Below are 18,080 nucleotides of genomic sequence, written 5' to 3' on the forward strand. Positions count from 1 at the left end.
AACTTTTTAACAAATGCATTTTGTTTTTAGCTCATAAAGACTGAACACTTGTAATAACCAAATCAGCACACTTTTCAACATGTAACTCAGTTCTTACTTCTGAATGCCTTAAAGCTCATTTTATAACAAACACACACACACACACACACACACACACACGTATCCACAATCTTCCATCACACAAAGCATTACCCTCTTGGTGCTTGTTTATTCCAGCGCTTATGACTGAAAATTCTTCTTTTTTTTTGCCTTCACTGTTTTAAAAATGTCTCATGAGTTGTCATTTCAAAAGGACTTGGAGAAAAGCCATGGTCCTTTAATTAGCATTTCTAATCAATTCAAGTTTATTTGTATAGCGCTTTTCACGATGCAAATCGTTGCAAAGCAGCTTTACATTTAGTAATAGCTTATTAGTGGTGACTATCTCGCATTTCAAACTTAAAACTTTCCTTTGGCACATATTTAAACTAGTAGACAGTGTTATTATTTTGCCATTTATTTGACTAATACATTTTTCCTTTAACGGTTAACCGTTATGTATTTTTACCATTTTAATCTGTAATTTTACATATTTTATTTGTAATTTGAATTTAGTGACCTCCCAGACAATAATGCGACTGCTTTTACAGAGGTTTTAAAATATTAGTTTACTCATTATCTGTTAGTTTTAGTAGTATTTATGTAATTTATGTATTTTCTTGACATTGTGTAAGCAGCATTGTTTAGTTACAAAATCTCAAGACCTAAAACAGCTTCCCTTTTACATTCATATAAATTTTAGTGTACAATGTTAACAAATATTAGCATTTAGTAATGTTTTTAATAGATGTTATGTGAATTTAGCCTGGAGTTTAACTCTTTCCCCGCCAGCATTTTGAAAAACGTTGCCAGCCACCGCCAGCGATTTAGCGGATTTTTACTAAAATGTCACGTCCCCCAGAAGATTTTGTTGTATGAATATCTGAACACACAATACATCAAAATAAAGATCAGACCCTCGATTTTCAAACGAAAACAATTCTAGCTTCAATAATTGCTTTTTTATCAACACTTGAATGTTGGTAGGTTTCATAAAAAAGCAACAAGCTGAGAAAATCGCATTTTTATCAAATACTAGTAATCATATTCATAAGTTATCATATTCAGTAATATTATCAAAGCAAAGATGCAGTAGATTGCTTCCATCAGTACTCCCAAAGCTTGCACAGGCATCTACCACTTTCTGGATTGACATTTCACTCTGTAGAATTAGGCAGTTTTCATTTATATGCGGTTAGCGTTGATGATCGCATTATTTTTCATATGCATACATATGAGATCGCTCGTTTCTGCGTCTTCTTGGTCTGTGTTTTTGATCGCACTTTCTAGCCTCATTCAGGATATGTATAATAGCGCCCCCTAGCGTACAACAGTGGAAACCCGGAAAATTTCATGTTTGGCGGGAAAAGAGTTAAAATATTGCGGCTTTAAATGGTTCAGAACAACTAAAATGAAAATGTACTTGATAAAAAAAAAAAACTTAATCAGTCCATAAAGTCAAACCTGCCTTAATCTAGACAAACATTCTGAACCAAAGCTTGTCGGTTTCTTTTAAATATTGTTTTTCTGAAATGAAGGAAGTTTCTGAACATCTGAATGGACTCATCAGGGTCACACAATCATGAAAACACAGATCAGATAAGGGAATTTTAAAATCTATATATACCCATACACAGTTAATGGGTTAATTTATTCATAATGAATATAAAACAACATTCATAACTACACATGACAATATTAAGAGTTCCTAAAAGTATTTTAAAATATTTTAGATGCACATTTATTCATATTTGGTTAAAATTCCCTAATTTAGATGGGAATATGATTGGACTTTCAAAAGCACAATGAGCAAAGTCAAAAAAAAAATCAAGCCTAACCCTATGCAATATACTTCCTCAGCTAGAAGCTGTGCTTTGAGCATGCATTTTTTATTTTGTTTGGTCAGATGTGTGGGATCCCTGATTTACATGACCAGGACAAGCGTGTTGATCTTGCGTGTGTTTGATCCTCCAACGGCTTCACTAATTCACTTTATCACTGACCTCTTTTGTAACTTGCAGTAATAAACTCAATAAAACCTTCACAAACTAGAAATAAAATGTAACCGCATTGATTTATTTCCATAAAATACAAGAATGAAATGCATTTAAATTATTTTCTACATTTGAGTCAACCATGATTTCTCCGATCAATCGGTCAAGTTTTGAAACCTCTGTACATCAGTCAGTGTGACGGAGAGAGAGAGAAACACGTCTCTGTGCATGAGATGTACATGTGCAAGCTACGCAAAGCCTATTGAGCAAATGAAGAGCGCTACAGCATGCTTCAGTCACATCAATACATCATAATCATGAGAAGAAAACTCAAAAGCAGCAAATGTGCATCTTGGGGAGCAGAGGAACACAAAACTGACAGTACATGTCATGGTTTCTCTTTCAGGAGTGTTTCATGAAAAGCTCTTTAGCTTTCGTTTCGGTGGCTGATGAACTTCTCTAGAGCCCTTGTTAGATTTTTCACTGCGCGTGTCGCTTTAGGTCTCGATCAGTGTGGCAAACGTCTACCCTGTGCTTCAGAAAATACACTAACTATGAGCTTTAACCAGTGTTCTTCGTCAAAACTGAGTCACTGATATGGGTTAAAGCAACAAGACTCTGAAAGAGAGTATAATTTCCCATGTCCCCCACCTAAAAACTCAACTGAATGAAATTAAAATGAAAGAAAAAAAATGTAGGCAAATGTACTGCGGGCGGGCGGGCGGGAGGGAGGCATGCAGCCATTGGAGGACAAGGCCGTGGTGGGCGGGGCGTGACTTTACGAAGCGTCGGCTTGTTCCTTGGGCATTCTGGAGTGAATGGCCGTGACCCCGGAGGATTTGAACTTGGGCAGGTGCAGTCCGAACTTGTTCTCCACACCGGCGAAGGTGGCGGCTGCCAGACGGTAACCGCCGACGTGCTCAGAACTGACAGGAGGAAGCTCAGAGATCCGGGATTTGGGCGTTGGTTCAGAACCAGCAGGGCGACTAGAAGGGAAGAGAAGAGATTTTTTCTTACAGCAAATGCTTATCCAAAGTGACTCGACATGCCATTTTTCTCAGTTGTTTGCTAATTTCCACTGAATTAAGTACTTTACAACACCCTTTCTCCAACACCCTGCACTCTGAAGTCATGCAAGTCAACCTGAGCGAGCACAAAGTGATTCAAAATATAGTGTCATTTATTCCTGTGATCAAAGCTGAATGTTTCAGCATCATTCCTCCAGTCTTCTGTGTCACATAATCCTTCAGAAATCATTCTAATATGCTGATTTACTGCTCAAGAAACATTTATTATTATTATTATCAACGCTGAAAACAGCTGTGCTGCTAATTCAGCTTTTTCAGTATGCTTAGATGAACAGAACGTTTAAAAGAACATCATTTATTTGAAATTGAAATCTTTTCTAACAAATGTTTTTCATGTCATTTTTGACCAATTTTATACATCCTTGCTTAATAAAAGTATTAATTTCTTTCAAAAAGAAAACTCTCACTGACCCCAAAACTTTGCACAGTAGTGTGTATTATCAATATAAGAATCTAACATTTTAGCCATTTCAATTGTTTGTAGCTGGATTGCTGGCAAATGAATACAGAATTCAAGTGATGTGCAAAAACGTGTACATCAGCTGTTTTAGAACTACCACTATGGTAGTTCTGGATGTAGCTCATTCATCAGATCTATATTTAAAAGACGTCCTCATGCTGTGTGAATCCTCTGGTGAGGCACGTTTCTTAACATTTCATGCAGTAAAAAGTGTGCTCAACATGATCAATACTTACTGTCCTCCGAAGTCAACGTAGAACCATCGCTGCAGGAGCTCGTAGGTCACCAGGGTCACACCGAACTGAGGAGACGAACGGAACACACGAGCTACAGAGAACACAGAGAGAGGACTGGGAGTGAGTATGGATGTGACTGAAATGATATCTGTGTGTGTGTGTGTGTGTGTGTGTGTGTATACCTCCAGCTCCCTTCCACAGAGCTCGGAATCCTTCCTCCTTTAAGATCTTCCTGAAGCAGTCGATCACTCCAGAGTAAGTCGTCTGACCGGCGCGAGCAGCCACCTGCAGTCGTGTTTTGATGACATCAGCAGGGGTGACAAGCGAAGCAGCCGGGACACCTGTAAAATAAAATCATCCAGACATCTATTAATACATGATCTAGTCTTATCATGCATGATTCATTCATATATGTTACTTTGAGGGAAATTATGATTTTCAGATGAATGCAAGCTTGCATTTAAGATGGGTTTTAAGAGGACTAAATAATTAAATAAAGTCTTTTTCTCAGAAGATCAAGTTCAGACATTTTGATTAAAATTTACAATGGCAAAAATGAGATGCATACAGATAATAATAAGATCAGTAGTTTGCTTTTAAATACATGTGGGGTGCATTTTCATTTCATGAAAGTAAAAGAAAAAAAGTAAAAACATTCTGGTACTCTTCAGTCATTTTACACCAAAAATCTTGCGTTTTGAATTGTTTTTTTGATTGTTAACAATCACACAGCAGAGTTTTGAACGGGATAAACTCTAAAACAAGTGCAAAATAGACACCCACTCGCACACAAGTCCTTAACTGTAACCGCACTGTGTCAGCATCACAAAGTACAAGCGTGAGGCACGTTCTGACCTGCGATGGCTCCAGCGGTCAGCAGCTGCAGAGCCCCCAGCCTTCCATCCTCATCTGCCAGACCTGCCTTCGTATGGGCATAAACGGGGAAATAGATGGCAGAGAAGGGGATATCACGCAGGAAACAAGCCTTCGCACCCTGTGGAGGAAGACAGTAACATTTGAGTGTATATGAATAAAGAGCAGTTACAATGGCAATTGTTGTTCGATACACCGTTTTAAAAATCTGCGATTTCCCCACCTTGTACAGGCCAAAAAAGCCAAGATCTCGGACTACGTTGAGTGCGCTCACTCTGGGGCCTGTAGTGATCTCACCGGCCACCTGCAGACGAATCTTAACAATTTCCAGCGGATTGGTGAAGATAACCTGTGACCCACCGGCCTGGAAAGACAGAACATTTTGCCATTTAAGTACAACATAACCCAGTTCGAACTATGTACAATTCAAAAGTTTAGGGTCAGAAAAATTGTGCTAATTTTTTTTATATTCTGATTATTCTCTTATACTCACACATCCACCAGCGAGAATCTCAGCAGCCAGAGCTATCGTATCATCTTTTGTGGTAAATTTGTCTCTCACAAAGTCATTCACCTGGAAGACAGACACAGAGGGACTCGTGTAATTGGCTTTACTGTCATCGGCTCAGAAACAGCTTTCTACAGGATGTCCAGATGTTTAATGACATACAGTGAGCTTGATGGCTTTTTCTGGAGCCACTCCGATGAGCTGGGGTACAAGACCTGTAGGGGGAAAAACACAGACACACGAAGAAAGTAGGAAAAAAGAAAGTGAGATCAAGGTTAAGAAACATGAAGACAAACATAGCATAAGACGAATCCAACCTCTATAAAAGCCGAAGACGCCCTCGTATCGCAGGACTTTCTTGGCGCAGTCAAAGCTGTTCTTGTACATGAGCTCTCCTACGAAGGAGCCGGTGGAGCGCTGGTTCTGCATTCGGGTCTTGACCAGGTCTATGGGGTACACAGCTGTGGCACCCGTGGCTATAAACACACACACAGGATAAATTACATTTCACTCAAGTGCAATTACACATACACTTATCCATTGAAAACAGCATATATTGTGCACTTAAAGAGGCTATGGAAAACATGATTGTTCTTTTGAAATAAAAACAGATATGCACTACCACTCGAAAATTTGGGGTTGGAAAGTCCCTTGTGCTCACCAAAGCTGCATTTATGATTAAAAAAATACAATAAAAACGGTAATATTTTGAAACACCATTACAATTTAAAATATCGGTTTTCTATTGTAAGATATTTTAAAATCTAAATGATTTCTGTGATCAAAGCTGTATTTTCAGCATCATTACTCCAGTCTTCAGTGTCACATGATTCTTCAGAAATCATTCTAATATGCTGGTTTGCTGCTCAAGAAACATTATTATTATCAATGTTGAAAACAGTTGTGCAGCTTAATATTTTTGTGCAAACTGCCATACCTTTAAGTTCAAAAGAACAATTTTGATTTGAAATGGAAATCTGTTGTGACATTATGTCTTTACTGTCACTTTTGACTGACCTCTTTTAAAGAATGAAATTGGACTTGTGTTTTTCAGTCAGTTTCTCTTAGCATTGAAGTCACACTCATAAAAGATGACAATTAACTTGAAATGCAATGCATATTTAAAAATGACAGTTTAACACTTCTAGGAAAACGGACCAAAAATATCAACAACTCATCTTGCACACTGGCATATGGAAATTTTTGCCAATAAAATGCTTTATAGAAAGACAATGTCCCTCCTTCCTAATACCATCTGCATGTAGCATGTCCCCTTGACACATCCTGCTATTAACTTCCTTTGCCATAATGAAATACGTAACACAGAATGGAAAACTGTACTCATTTTGTGGGGTCTTTAATGTAAGAAATGAGCAGAACTCATAAACTCGAACCTCCAGCGATGGAGCCCAGAGTAAATCTGTAAGCTGACTCTGCTGCCTGCAGCCACACAGACCGAGAAACATCCGCATGTGAATGCTGCAATGACAGAAAGACAGCAAGTAGTAAGCATGTGAGGCATCAAACTAAATGCACAATTCTGGGCCGATCTGGATTTGAGATATATGACAGCAGCCTGAATATTAAGTTTAAACCTGATTTTTGCATCTTCTGAAGAAAGGGAGAGTTGTATCAAACCCCTAGTAGTGAAAGCGTGTTTTGTGCCATAATTAGTGGTGTTAGCTAAGGCAAGCTCACAGATAACATCACAATGTTCTCACAGTAATATACACATTTATACAACCCCTAATAGTCTCTTATCTGACCATTTATACAGATAAGCTCACCTGTCTCTGCACCTCAGCTAGATTATAAGGCAGGACTCCTTCCTCCAGTGGTGCTATCCTCTCGATATCAGCCAGGTTTAATCGTCTACACATCATAACATAAACAAACACATGATCAGCTGATAATGCTGCTTATATTATGTGTGGATGAACTTGTTTTTTGTTGTTGTTGTTTTTTTTTTAAAAGGAGAGTACCCTGTTTGGGAGTGCAGTCCTGATAGCTGGAACAGGATGTCGATTTCCATGGGGGTAATCTGACCAAACTTATTTGCAACATGAACAAACTCCTCTACAGATGAAGAAAATGTTAGATAATACTTAAAAACGTTATTCTGATGTGCAGATGAACAGAAATGGATATGACAGACAGCACGCACCTTTAGTGACGAGCGTATCCTTGCGAGACCCAGCCAGAGTGCTGTAGATTTTACGGATCAGTTCCATGTTGTTCAGGAGAGAGTTGAAGGCATTGAAGTAGGAGAAGCTCACCATGTGAGAGGTGCCACCTCCTGCTGCCTAAGAGGACACATACACTTAAACCTTTCACAGTAACTTCACAACAAACATCTCACCAGATGGAAAAGAGCGCTGCACACTTACAGACACAAGGTTTTCCTCCACAAAAGGTGTGAGCATGTGGTGTCTGATGGTGGACATGATGTCACTGAAGTCCAGGGCAGAAACAGCGCCGCTCTTGACCTTGTCTTTCTGTGCGAACGCCTGTCTCGCGTGCTCCAGCTGCAGCTCCTATGACAACAAGCACAGACAGCACAAATTAGATTTTTGTTAAAGGATGTACTTATATAGAAATTTTGCCAAAGTTGGCATGGGTCAGTTAAATCCTGCTGGCAAAAAAATAAATGTAAGTACACCATTCTAGGGGCCTTATTATATTTAAATATGATTAAATTATTACTATATTGAAAAATTTAATTAACTGAAATATAAAATATTATTTTATTATATTAAATCAATGATACATTATTGTAGTAAAATATCATTCATCGTTTATTATATTTAAATGATTAATGTTACATTAAAAGATAAGTATGATTCAATTTAATTGAATGATTAAAATATGAAATATTTTATATTAAACTAAAATGTATGTATAATTTTATATATTAAATAATATTTAATGTTATTAAATTATAGTATACTAAATATTATATCGTATAAAAATAATAATCGTTTATTATATTGAAAAATTTTACTAAATTAAATGTATTATTACTATGAAGAAAATAATAGTATTTCATATTACAATATAATTACACCATTATTATTATAACTGTTATTATTTAAAACGTATATTAAAGGGGTCATCGGAAGTTGATATGGTTCTTTAGGGTCTTAATGAAAAGTCTGTAACATAGTTTGGTTAAAATTTCTCCCTGAGAGACGGTAAACTTTAGCCGCATTCATCGTGAAACTTGCTAACTAGCACATTACGAAAGGCGATTTGCAAAGATTCATCAAAAAACCTTATACTCACTTCTTCTGGAGGTGAAGCTGCATCACGAATGATTTGCGCAAACATAGACACATTTATGTAGATCAGGGGCGCATTTCCTTCAAAAACAAACAATCCACTGCGTCCTCAGCAGCTCAGATGTCGGGAGTAAACGACGACTGCTATGTTCATTATTACATCCAACAACAGAACACCTCAATCGCTTAGGAGTCATTCTTGTCTACATCTGCTCCGCCGGTGAAACAATGGCGGACTGATGACAGCTCACTCAAGGCGGGTCTAAGGTAAAACGCCACTGTCAATCAAACTATCGTGGGAGCGCCCTTGGTCTGTGTGACGTCACCACAGACAGGCATCTGAGAACGGCTTGATTTGAGAAAGGGGAAATTATTTAACGAGATAAAAAAAAAAAAACACTGGGTGGATCTTTATCATTACAGGGTGGTTGTGTACACATACTGCCAACACACATTTCAGTTCAAACTAAAAAAAGTAAAAGTGCATGTCGCATCCGCTCACCCCTTTAAGGTATCAAATATTTTATAACAACAAGAAAAATGTAATATGATATTTACATAACTCTGAGGGTGTTTAACTGTTTGGGTGTGGTACCTGCAGGAATTGGGTGAACTCCAGGTAGCTGAAACTTTTTTTTCTGTCATTGCCGAAATGCAAGCGGATGAACTCGCAGTCCCAGTTGAAGGGAATGTGGTGGTGCACGGTGGTCTGGCTGAAGATATCACGCACGTTCTCTGTAAACACACGGAAGGCTCAGATTTACACTCCTGAAGAACATAACGGGCGTTGCAACATTACTGACAGTGTTTTAAAGGTCCACTGAACACGTGAACATGTGCATGAATGAATGTCTCTGTGTTCAAGGTTAAGCTGTTTGTTTGTTTAGCATAATTACATTACGATCAGCTGACTCTGTAAAGGGAATAAAACACTACGTGTCAAAAACACTGCAAGCTGCCTTGCCATCTACATACTGTAGGCAGCATTAAATGAAAAGGTGGATGAACTGGAATGACCTACATAGTAATCTCCATACACCACACAAATTCTAAACTCTTGAACTGATTTCAATGGAGTTTGATGTCAGCATGTACAAATACAGAAGTTCATTTGAAATAAGGCTGAACATTTATATACAGTCAATACTGTTCTCACCGAAGGACACACATCCAGTGCCCGTCTTGTCAAATAGCTGGAAGGCCACGATGAAGAGGGCATCAGGCACACACAGCACTGACTCAAAGGCCAGAAACTCTTGGAACGAGATCAGTCTGAATGGACAAAAAATAAATAGAAGAAACACTGAAAACACAAACCTATGGTCATTCTGCAATCTCTTTCACACACTTTGCTCTTGAGCAGCAAATCAGTATATTAGAATGATTTCTGAAGGATCTTGTGACACTGAAGACTGGAGGAATTATGCTGAAAATTCAGCTTTGCACAGAAATGAATTGCATCTTACAATATATTTTTATTGCAATAATATTTATTTTAGTTATTTTAAATTGTAACAATATTTCACAATATTACGGTTTTTACTGTATTTCTGATCAAATAAATACAGCCTCCTTCTTTGAAAAAAATCTTACAGACCCAAATGTTTGAGCAATAGTGTATGTGCAATACAGAAATTTTGCCATATGCATCTGGCTGCTACTGCAAAAAAAAAAGAAAAATCTCATGAAAGTGGGTGCATTTCTAGATCTGAGCTGAGGTTTAGGCTTCATATCAAACCATCAATAATTAAAACACAGAAAAAGAGACAAAAAAACAGGATGTTTGTCTCACCCATCTTTTGTAGTATCTGCCACACCGGCGAGCAGCTGCACAGTTTTAGGGTTGTAGTGGAGCTGTGTGTGGAGGCCCAAAAACTTCTGCACAAAATCATTGGGTGTCATGTACTGCTCTCCATCCTTATCCACCACACTGGCATACTGAGGAAAAACAACACAAACACAGTTACAGCATCTGTGTTGGATGTAAAGCATGATTAAATGTGCATTTGAAGAGTTTATTTGCAAAAACAGATAACTCCTTTTTTATTAATTTCATTCTAGGGGCCTTATTATATTAAAATATGATTAAATTATTACTATATTGAAAAATTTAATTAACTGAAATATAAAATATTATTTTATTATATTAAATCAATGATACATTATTGTAGTAAAATATCATTCATCGTTTATTATATTTAAATGATTAATGTTACATTAAAAGATAAGTATGATTCAATTTAATTGAATGATTAAAATATGAAATATTTTATATTAAACTAAAATGTATGTATAATTTTATATATTAAATAATATTTAATGTTATTAAATTATAGTATACTAAATATTATATCGTATAAAAATAATAATCGTTTATTATATTGAAAAATTTTACTAAATTAAATGTATTATTACTATGAAGAAAATAATAGTATTTCATATTACAATATAATTACACCATTATTATTATAACTGTTATTATTTAAAACGTATATTAAAGGGGTCATCGGAAGTTGATATGGTTCTTTAGGGTCTTAATGAAAAGTCTGTAACATAGTTTGGTTAAAATTTCTCCCTGAGAGACGGTAAACTTTAGCCGCATTCATCGTGAAACTTGCTAACTAGCACATTACGAAAGGCGATTTGCAAAGATTCATCAAAAAACCTTATACTCACTTCTTCTGGAGGTGAAGCTGCATCACGAATGATTTGCGCAAACATAGACACATTTATGTAGATCAGGGGCGCATTTCCTTCAAAAACAAACAATCCACTGCGTCCTCAGCGGCTCAGATGTCGGGAGTAAACGACGACTGCTATGTTCATTATTACATCCAACAACAGAACACCTCAATCGCTTAGGAGTCATTCTTGTCTACATCTGCTCCAGCGGTGAAACAATGGCGGACTGATGACAGCTCACTCAAGGCGGGTCTAAGGTAAAACGCCACTGTCAATCAAACTATCGTGGGAGCGCCCTTGGTCTGTGTGACGTCACCACAGACAGGCATCTGAGAACGGCTTGATTTGAGAAAGGGGAAATTATTTAACGAGATAAAAAAAAAAAAACACTGGGTGGATCTTTATCATTACAGGGTGGTTGTGTACACATACTGCCAACACACATTTCAGTTCAAACTAAAAAAAGTAAAAGTGCATGTCGCATCCGCTCACCCCTTTAAGGTATCAAATATTTTATAACAACAAGAAAAATGTAATATGATATTTACATAACTCTGAGGGTGTTTAACTGTTTGGGTGTGGTACCTGCAGGAATTGGGTGAACTCCAGGTAGCTGAAACTTTTTTTTCTGTCATTGCCGAAATGCAAGCGGATGAACTCGCAGTCCCAGTTGAAGGGAATGTGGTGGTGCACGGTGGTCTGGCTGAAGATATCACGCACGTTCTCTGTAAACACACGGAAGGCTCAGATTTACACTCCTGAAGAACATAACGGGCGTTGCAACATTACTGACAGTGTTTTAAAGGTCCACTGAACACGTGAACATGTGCATGAATGAATGTCTCTGTGTTCAAGGTTAAGCTGTTTGTTTGTTTAGCATAATTACATTACGATCAGCTGACTCTGTAAAGGGAATAAAACACTACGTGTCAAAAACACTGCAAGCTGCCTTGCCATCTACATACTGTAGGCAGCATTAAATGAAAAGGTGGATGAACTGGAATGACCTACATAGTAATCTCCATACACCACACAAATTCTAAACTCTTGAACTGATTTCAATGGAGTTTGATGTCAGCATGTACAAATACAGAAGTTCATTTGAAATAAGGCTGAACATTTATATACAGTCAATACTGTTCTCACCGAAGGACACACATCCAGTGCCCGTCTTGTCAAATAGCTGGAAGGCCACGATGAAGAGGGCATCAGGCACACACAGCACTGACTCAAAGGCCAGAAACTCTTGGAACGAGATCAGTCTGAATGGACAAAAAATAAATAGAAGAAACACTGAAAACACAAACCTATGGTCATTCTGCAATCTCTTTCACACACTTTGCTCTTGAGCAGCAAATCAGTATATTAGAATGATTTCTGAAGGATCTTGTGACACTGAAGACTGGAGGAATTATGCTGAAAATTCAGCTTTGCACAGAAATGAATTGCATCTTACAATATATTTTTATTGCAATAATATTTATTTTAGTTATTTTAAATTGTAACAATATTTCACAATATTACGGTTTTTACTGTATTTCTGATCAAATAAATACAGCCTCCTTCTTTGAAAAAAATCTTACAGACCCAAATGTTTGAGCAATAGTGTATGTGCAATACAGAAATTTTGCCATATGCATCTGGCTGCTACTGCAAAAAAAAAAGAAAAATCTCATGAAAGTGGGTGCATTTCTAGATCTGAGCTGAGGTTTAGGCTTCATATCAAACCATCAATAATTAAAACACAGAAAAAGAGACAAAAAAACAGGATGTTTGTCTCACCCATCTTTTGTAGTATCTGCCACACCGGCGAGCAGCTGCACAGTTTTAGGGTTGTAGTGGAGCTGTGTGTGGAGGCCCAAAAACTTCTGCACAAAATCATTGGGTGTCATGTACTGCTCTCCATCCTTATCCACCACACTGGCATACTGAGGAAAAACAACACAAACACAGTTACAGCATCTGTGTTGGATGTAAAGCATGATTAAATGTGCATTTGAAGAGTTTATTTGCAAAAACAGATAACTCCTTTTTTATTAATTTTCTTAAATCATGTTTTTTATTGTGTTATAATGTTTTTATTGTTTTAGTTAGCTGTATTTTTATTATTATTATTGAATCAAAACAACCCAACTGCAGTTTGATTGATATTAATTAGAATGCAGAATTTTAAAAAAAATACATGATTTTTGAAAATTTTTAAAAACGGAGTTATCTGTTTTTGCAAATTAACTCTTCATTTGTATTATCCTCATTTGTAGGGCACTTAGTATGATTTATTTGCATAAAGAAGAACCTGATAATCAATGTCATTAAGCATGCAGACATTTAAGATACTAAAAAGTAGTCGGTTGTGTAAAACAACACCGGCTTTCTTCCAAACAACGGTGTTGGCAATATGCAAGCTGAAACTGTATCTATTTACCAAGTACCAACATTTGCCTAGTTGGACAAATGGGCAAAGGTGACAATCAATATTCATGTGCCACGTGAGTTGTGTATTTTCCCAGTTTTGATCAGCAGCAGCTAAACAGGACACAAAAAACTAAAGCGAGATGTCCTCTGACCTTATCGAGACATTCTTCACTCATCCAACTACTGCCCTGACATTCAGGTCTTCCTCCAAACATCCATCGCACACGCTTGAGTCCTATTAATAGAGTCACATCGTACGCAAGTCGCTGAGTTACTAGCCACCAAAGCGAACCAACACAGCCAAAGAAACAACTACTCTCAGCTGACAGACGCACAAGATCTCTCCAGCGGAAATCACAAATCACTACACCAATATAAAAGCCCTGGCTGACATATAATGAGGGAGGGAGATTAGATTTCCCTATTCATGCTTGAAAATGAAGAATACACACAATAAACTGTTTTCCCACAAACACAAACACACTAGACTTTCCCAAGCATGTGAGTTTCTCTTTCAGTTGCTTTGGGGGAAAAGGAGACGACAATAGAGTGACAATTAAAAACGCACCAAGGAAATAAAGATCTAATGACAGGCCAAAGTCATGACACTATCTACACTGGCTTCTGAAGTTGCAGACCTGGTTTCTCATTGGAATTGACTACAGTGTAAAAGATGAAACTAAAAAACATCATAACCTGATGTTACACCAAAATTAAGCTTTTCTGCTGTTTAAACGTACCTTTTGAAAGATGCCCTTTAGCTCATTAGGGTCGGCCCTTTTGGTTAGCTGCACCTGCAAAACAACAACAGCACAGAATAACATTAAGGTTTCTTGATTTCTATAGAGATGAATTGTGAATCTTAAGAGCTATGATCTGTAATTATAGCCACAGAACCACTACAATATTTAGCGAAGTGCATTGCATGCTTAGAGCTCTTTCTGCATCTATTAAAGGTCTTTCCCCCGAGTCCACAAGGTTTTACAGAGAGACGAGGCCTAACGTTAGTCTAGTGTGCAAAACTACATTTATTTCGAAATGCTCATTTAAATATCAAACGATCTTTGCGGGCTTTAACATTATTGGGACTTTCTGGCACACAAACCTTTCACATAATAACGCACGCAAAACAGAAAGAACCTAGTTTTAACAAAACCCAAAATAACAAGTCAGTAATTACACACATGAAGTCTCTGTAACGACGATTAACGTTACGCCCACACAGCAGGATCCTCGCACGCCTGAGTACATTTGATAAACAAACCCAATCTCTAACAACACAAAAGCCCGCTATAGGGCAGATTAATGCGGTTTAACACACAATTCTACTATTTATTTATGGTTTTATGATCCTCTCAGACACTAAACTCAGTCAGTGTCCGCGGGAGTGTCGCGATAAGCTCAGTGATGCTCGCGCCGGTCCCTTAAAAACGTTTATCATTGTCTCTACTCCACCCATTTACGCATCTACTAGCCTTTCTGCCGTTAAAAGTCAGCAACTGTATTTAAAAGTGGACAGCTGAGACATGAAAACGCAATTTTTCAGTCAAATGCGGAGTCGCCGGAGTCACCTTGGCCGCCATGCTGCTGTCTGACGTCACGTGACGTTACGACGGAGCGCGTGAGAAGAACATAGAGGTGCGCGCGCGCCTAACAAAGTCTGGCACTCTTTTATTATTATTATTATGATATTTTCCCCCCTTTATTTTAAGCTACATACTCCCTTATTGTTTTATTTCTCCTCTTTTTCTTACTTCTTTCTTCTTTTCTTTGTTAATGCTCTCCTGAAGGTGATTGTATATTTTCATCCGATTTTAATTTTTTTTTTTAAAGATTTCCAAAAACTCTTTAATATTTTTTTATTGTTTTAAAACAACAGTGTAGCAATAATATTACAAGGAATGCTCTTAGTGCTCTTAGTGTCCTAACCTGCTTTATTTGGTAATATCTCTTGGGTTAAAGCATGGAAACTGACAAATAAGAAGGAAGTTTCTTACCAAATACTGTGAACACATAGAATTTATCCAGTGGAAAGATTGAAGCTTAATATTTTGTGTACCTGTGCATTTTGTGGTCAAGAAAAAGAAACTATTTTGCATCTTAAATAAGAAGGAAGTTTCTTACCAAATACTGTGAACACATAGAATTTATCCAGTGGAAAGATTTAAGCTTAATATTTTGTGTACCTGTGCATTTTGTGGTCAAGAAAAAGAAACTATTTTGCATCTTCTTTTTTTTTCATTGTGTTTACTCAAGATTATTTTGGAAGGATTTGGAAGTCTATATTAAGAGAAAATGGAGTGTATGATAGGACTTTGAATATTTGATGTACTTTTTTATACAGAAAACGAACATTTGAACGGTAGGAAAATTTCATAAGCATAAGACGAAATGGGCTCAATGTAGACCAAACTTTTCACGTTTTATAAATGACTAAATGAAATGTGAATCTCTTGGAACAAACAAAAAACTAAAAAGCACTGAAAACATGTAATGCAGTGAAAGCTGTGTAATTTATGTCCTTTTCTGCCTTTCTTTTTTCTTTTCTTTTTTGGCAGCTAATGTTAATTTGATCGTGTGAATATATGTAATACCTCTTGTTCTTGTGACATTGAATAAATAAAACATTATTTTTTATTATAATAACACTAAAAATAAACCCCTATACTATATATATACATATATATATGGTACATTTTCCATTCACAAACAAAAATTCGCAAATCGTTTCCCATCCTATCCCATTTTTAAAATTGAAGATTATTTTGGAAGGATTTGGAAGTCTATATTAAGAGAAAATGGAGTGTATGATAGGACTTTGAATATTTGATGTACTTTTTTATACAGAAAACGAACATTTGAACGGTAGGAAAATTTCATAAGCATAAGACGAAATGGGCTCAATGTAGACCAAACTTTTCACGTTTTATAAATGACTAAATGAAATGTGAATCTCTTGGAACAAACAAAAAACTAAAAAGCACTGAAAACATGTAATGCAGTGAAAGCTGTGTAATTGATGTCATTTTCTGCCTTTCTTTTTTCTTTTCTTTTTTGGCAGCTAATGTTAATTTGATCGTGTGAATATATGTAATACCTCTTGTTCTTGTGACATTGAATAAATAAAGCATAAAAAACTATTTATTATTTTAAGATACATTATTTTTTATTATAATAACACTAAAAATAAACCCCTATACTATAATATATATATATATATATATATATGGTACATTTTCCATTCACAAACAAAAATTCGCAAATCATTTCCCATCCTATCCCATTTTTAAAATTGAATTAAACTCACTTCTAAAATCTCATCTTGTAAATAATAAAAAAAATCCCTGAGATTTCTGAAATATTATACATAAGTATTCAAAGAAAATTGCATTTAGATGATTTCCTTGTTTGGGATCGTTTGAATCTCATTGCAATGTCTCTGAAACGTCATTCACATTCTGTTTTTTTGTAACAATTTTTTATTTATTGTTAATGTGTGTGTATATTAATTATGTTTATTTATAATTATTGGTTATTTTCTGGATTTGTATGCGATCCCTTGGCTATGTTCCCTTTTTGTTGTCTGTTTAAGCATTAATAATAATAATAAAGATTTCCAATTTTCTTTATGTCTTCCTTTTCTTTCATAAAATGTGACCCTGGACCACAAAACCAGTCATAAGGGTCAATTTTTTGAAATTGAGATTTAAACAAGATACAGCTATTTGAAAATCTGGAATCTGAGGGTGCAACAAAATCAAAATATTGATAAAATCATCTTTAAAGTTGTCCAAATGAAGTCCTTAGCAATGTATTAATCAAAAATGAAGTTTTGATATATTTACGGTCGAAAATTTACAAAATATCTTCATGGAACATGATCTTTACTTAATATCCTAATGATTTTTGGCATAAAAGAAAAATCTTTAATTTTGACCCATACAATGTATTGTTGGCTATTGCTACGAATATACCCCAGCGACTTAACACTGCTTTTGTGCTGCAGGGTCACATATGTGATTGTCCGGTTTGTAATATTTAATTATGGTATTAAATGTTAATTGTTCGGCATTTACAATAATAAAAAAAAAAGATTTCCAAACAAAAACAGCTTGAAATTTAATACAGTAAAATAAAAAAAGTGAAATAAAATATATTATATTAAAAAAAAAAATTTTTATGTAGTTACTATCGTATCCTTATTTATTTACGTTGTTTGATAAATGACTTGAGAACCTACTGGAATGTTTTGTATTTTAGAATTCAATAAAAAAAAGAAAAGAAAAAAAGAAAAGAATCCATTATAATTTTCAATAAACACCTGAATATTACTATATGCTGCTGCAAATGGGATATTGTATTTTCTGCGATCGAAACCATATGCATGCGTTTAAATTTCATACATCTCAAAATACATTAGAGGACAACACTTAATGAACTAAACATCTGTTTCTTTAAAAATATCTTT

General features: G+C 36.0%; 1 protein-coding gene across 2 annotated transcripts; it reads right to left on the reverse strand.

Annotated features, from left to right (window-relative positions):
* Nucleotides 1-1,790: 1,790 nt before the first annotated feature.
* slc25a12 (solute carrier family 25 member 12) lies at nucleotides 1,791-15,253 on the reverse strand. 2 transcript variants are annotated; one of them, XM_016268115.1, is made up of 18 exons: nucleotides 15,184-15,253; nucleotides 14,353-14,406; nucleotides 12,980-13,125; nucleotides 12,344-12,459; nucleotides 11,783-11,922; nucleotides 7,625-7,771; nucleotides 7,402-7,540; nucleotides 7,220-7,313; nucleotides 7,025-7,109; nucleotides 6,632-6,716; nucleotides 5,555-5,713; nucleotides 5,400-5,452; nucleotides 5,223-5,303; nucleotides 4,953-5,093; nucleotides 4,712-4,850; nucleotides 4,039-4,197; nucleotides 3,857-3,947; nucleotides 1,791-3,058 (listed from the first exon to the last, which is right to left on the reverse strand). In XM_016268115.1, exons 1-18 carry the CDS (start codon nucleotides 15,193-15,195, stop codon nucleotides 2,851-2,853), a joined length of 2,049 nt encoding a protein of 682 aa, XP_016123601.1. In that variant the 5' UTR covers nucleotides 15,196-15,253; the 3' UTR covers nucleotides 1,791-2,850. The 2 variants fall into 2 exon arrangements, with proteins under 2 accessions (XP_016123601.1, XP_016123602.1); XM_016268116.1 differs by lacking the exons at nucleotides 11,783-11,922; nucleotides 12,344-12,459; nucleotides 12,980-13,125; nucleotides 14,353-14,406; nucleotides 15,184-15,253 and adding exons at nucleotides 9,111-9,250; nucleotides 9,672-9,787; nucleotides 10,308-10,518.
* Nucleotides 15,254-18,080: the final 2,827 nt, after the last annotated feature.

This window comes from Sinocyclocheilus grahami, unplaced genomic scaffold (genome assembly GCF_001515645.1).
Source record: "Sinocyclocheilus grahami isolate Dianchi unplaced genomic scaffold, SAMN03320097.WGS_v1.1 scaffold43.1, whole genome shotgun sequence".
Taxonomy (NCBI): Eukaryota; Metazoa; Chordata; class Actinopteri; order Cypriniformes; family Cyprinidae; genus Sinocyclocheilus; species Sinocyclocheilus grahami.